This window comes from Bombus vancouverensis, unplaced genomic scaffold, assembly GCF_051014615.1.
Source record: "Bombus vancouverensis nearcticus unplaced genomic scaffold, iyBomVanc1_principal scaffold0070, whole genome shotgun sequence".
In the NCBI taxonomy this organism is placed as follows: domain Eukaryota; kingdom Metazoa; phylum Arthropoda; class Insecta; order Hymenoptera; family Apidae; genus Bombus; species Bombus vancouverensis.
Window position 1 is genome coordinate 146,129 of NW_027468961.1, and position 3,084 is coordinate 149,212.

At 31.0% G+C, this 3,084-nt stretch overlaps 1 protein-coding gene across 4 annotated transcripts; it reads right to left on the bottom strand.

Annotated features, from left to right (window-relative positions):
- Positions 1-317: 317 nt before the first annotated feature.
- LOC117163871 (uncharacterized) lies at positions 318-2,742 on the bottom strand. Of its 4 annotated transcripts, XM_076627544.1 has the most exons (5): positions 2,071-2,730; positions 1,432-1,863; positions 1,057-1,347; positions 871-973; positions 318-797 (listed from the first exon to the last, which is right to left on the bottom strand). In XM_076627544.1, the coding sequence occupies exons 1-4, from the start codon at positions 2,521-2,523 to the stop codon at positions 878-880; spliced, it is 1,272 nt and encodes a 423-aa protein (XP_076483659.1). In that variant the 5' UTR covers positions 2,524-2,730; the 3' UTR covers positions 318-797; positions 871-877. The 4 variants fall into 4 exon arrangements, 3 of the variants coding, with proteins under 3 accessions (XP_076483659.1, XP_076483658.1, XP_076483657.1); XR_013061666.1 differs by having other exon boundaries at positions 871-938; positions 1,057-1,863; positions 2,071-2,742; XM_076627543.1 differs by having other exon boundaries at positions 1,057-1,863; positions 2,077-2,732.
- Positions 2,743-3,084: the final 342 nt, after the last annotated feature.

Below are 3,084 nucleotides of genomic sequence, written 5' to 3' on the forward strand. Positions count from 1 at the left end.
GCGAATTTCAGACGAAACAACTGGTGGTGTAACGAAAATTTAGCGTCGCAACCGAATGTGCTAAATATAAAATGGATGGCTGTTGACCGAAGGAAAAATGCTCGACGATACGGTGCCGCCGTTTGTTCTCTTACAAGATTGAACGTCCACGGTCGACCCATTTACCAGACCCTCCTCGTTACACGAAGAGACGAAATCACCAGTGCTATTTAATCGTGCGAATTATATCACGCGTATCTCGCGAATTATTACACGACAGTGATAATAAGGCAAATCTAATAAAATTTACTTCTCATTAAAAAGTCGTACCAAAACAATTATTTATTAATTGGTTTATTTATTAATTCTTAAGAAGATACATATAAATAAGAAAAAATGGTAAAATTTGATTAGTATAATAAAAGTAATATATGCCTATGATCATTCTAAAATATAAAAAGTGAAATAGTCTTACGTTCATTGGTATATTTTAAGAACACATACATCTTTTAACGATAGTTGCAATGTAACATCATTTTTATATTACACGCAAGGTATGGCAAGTATTCCTGCTCTAAGGCACAATTTGAAATCAACAACATTCAGTTTAACAAATTATAACTTCTATTCGTTTTCCATCATGGAATAACGCGGTGGTGTCTTCCATATTGCACTGGACGTGCATTGCAATCTACTCCTATCTATATTTTCAAACATTTCAGTTAAATCTGGTGTGCACATTCTTCTATCAAAGAATTTATAGACTGCTTTCTTCGGAATTTATCGTTGCATTGCAAGTTCATTTTCGCGTATGTATGCTAAAATTGATAAAAATTCGAGTACTCCATGCATTATAATGTTTATTAACTCATTAAGTAAAACAACACTTACATTGCGCCTAATGTGGAATTGTACGCCTTGGTCTGGCTTCATCGTCCGATGTGTCGTCGTCAGGTTTACTGTGCAAAACAGAAGTGGACCTTACTGTTTGGAGCTATATTTTGGATAAAATATCGAATGAATAATAGCTTGTGTTTTTATAACAGAAGAATACTTTGATACTGTTTGTAATGTTACCTGCGATGTCATCATCTGAGTCTCCTTCTTTTGTTTCGCTAATAAGATTTTTTTTGCTTTTTCGACAGATCTTCGTGCCAGTTTTTGAACAATGGCTTTTTCTGAAATTTTTTCTTTTTCAAAGGCCTCGATTCTCCTTCTTACGGGCACATTTTTCTTCATTTCATTTTGAATGTCCTGTTTCGTCATGTTTCTATTAGACATTTCCCTTTCACGGGATGGCTCATCTTCTGCGAATAATTCTTCGAACTCGGTGAGTCCAATAGCTTGATTCAGCTGCTGAACCTCCTCCTGCAGAGTTATTGGCGACCGTGATGTAAATTTAGGTTCATTATTTTTTCCTATACTACTAGCCAAGTTTTTATTAATTACTACCGTTTCGTTTGATTTTATTGGTGATAAAGGTTCTACAATTGCGGTAGCGTCCATCATCTTCTGCGTATAAGTAGAATTGATGTCCATCGTGGAATTCATAAGAGGAGTAAATTTCTCAAGTGCATTCTCGCACATTGAAGGATCTTCAATATCATTTCTTGCTGATGGAATTACTGTATCATCAATAATATTAGAATATTTACCCTTCGTGTTTTCACTCCGTGAAAAAGTTCTCTTTATATTACTATCTCTTGTTGTCATTGAAGACTTTAATGGTTCAATCCTTTCTGGCTGTTTTGCATCTTCTTTTGAAATTGTTTCGCTTAAAACATTCTTTTTTGTTTTACTATGTTTTGTAGGACCTTTTGTGTTTTTTTCATCTGAACTACTTCTAGCACTTTCCTTTTTTTTAGGTCGGCCTCCACGTTTCCTCTAAAAATTTAGAATATATTTAACAACGTTATAGTAGTATTTATATACACAATGTACATACAATTGTATAAGCAATTAGATTTTGACGCATTAATTAACCGATATCAAACATTATTGGATACTACATATAAGGGTTAGTATTGATTAGTAACATAAGATATGGGGTAAGATTGAAAGTATTAAATTTCATCATAATATGACACAAACATTTACATTACTGTCATCATCAAGAGTTAGCCTTCGTAATTTTGTAACAAGTGACATTGACTGCTGCTTTTTAATATTAATTGCAGCTTTTATTGCAGCCTTTCTTTTTGTTCGGTCAATTGTTGTTTCCAGCACATCCCCAGTTTTTACATCTTTATTTTCTGTTTTATCATGTACTGCTGAATCTGTTACTGTATTGTCAGTATTGATAATATCATTTTCTGGGATAGTCTCTTTACGGCGATAACCTTCTTTCTTCAAAACTTTCGGCCTCTTTGTAGTTGAAGGGCCAGGGACTGATTGTGGTATTTCAGCAATTAAACCATGTAAATAATCCAGAGTGTCTTCAAGCTGGTTGTTAATATATTTTTTAACATCCAAGGAATAATTATGTATATTCGATATATCTTTGGTAATCATTTCTTTAATCTCCTTCTTTGATCCAGTATCCATATTTAAAATCTACGAATAAATGATATATATTTAATATATACATTAAACTATACTTTTTAATAATACATACCATAATTTAATATTATGGTTGAAATTATGACGTATATAGCAATTAATACATACACATGTGTTTAGTTCTATTAACTTAGAAGCACATGTAAATTAAAAAAAAATATATATATATGAAACAATAATAAAATAATGAAGTAACATTGAGAATAGAATCTAGTTTAATTACACATATATACCCTTTTAATAATTCCGTTCTTATAAATTTTATTAAATTTACAGTGAAGCTTACAATTACACTAATGCCAATGAATATTAACGTATGCGTTTATTATTACACTAAATAAAAATGAAAGTAATGCAATGAAAAATACAATATACCTTAATGGAAATAAAATAAGTAAATAGCGAAGTATTTATTAATATTATTATATAGCATTATATTATATTACTATAATATTTATTAATATTTACTTACCTTTTACGTTTGCACAAAAACTATAAAATTTTAAATATAAAGAGAGATTTATAACAGAGATAAAGCAAGTCACA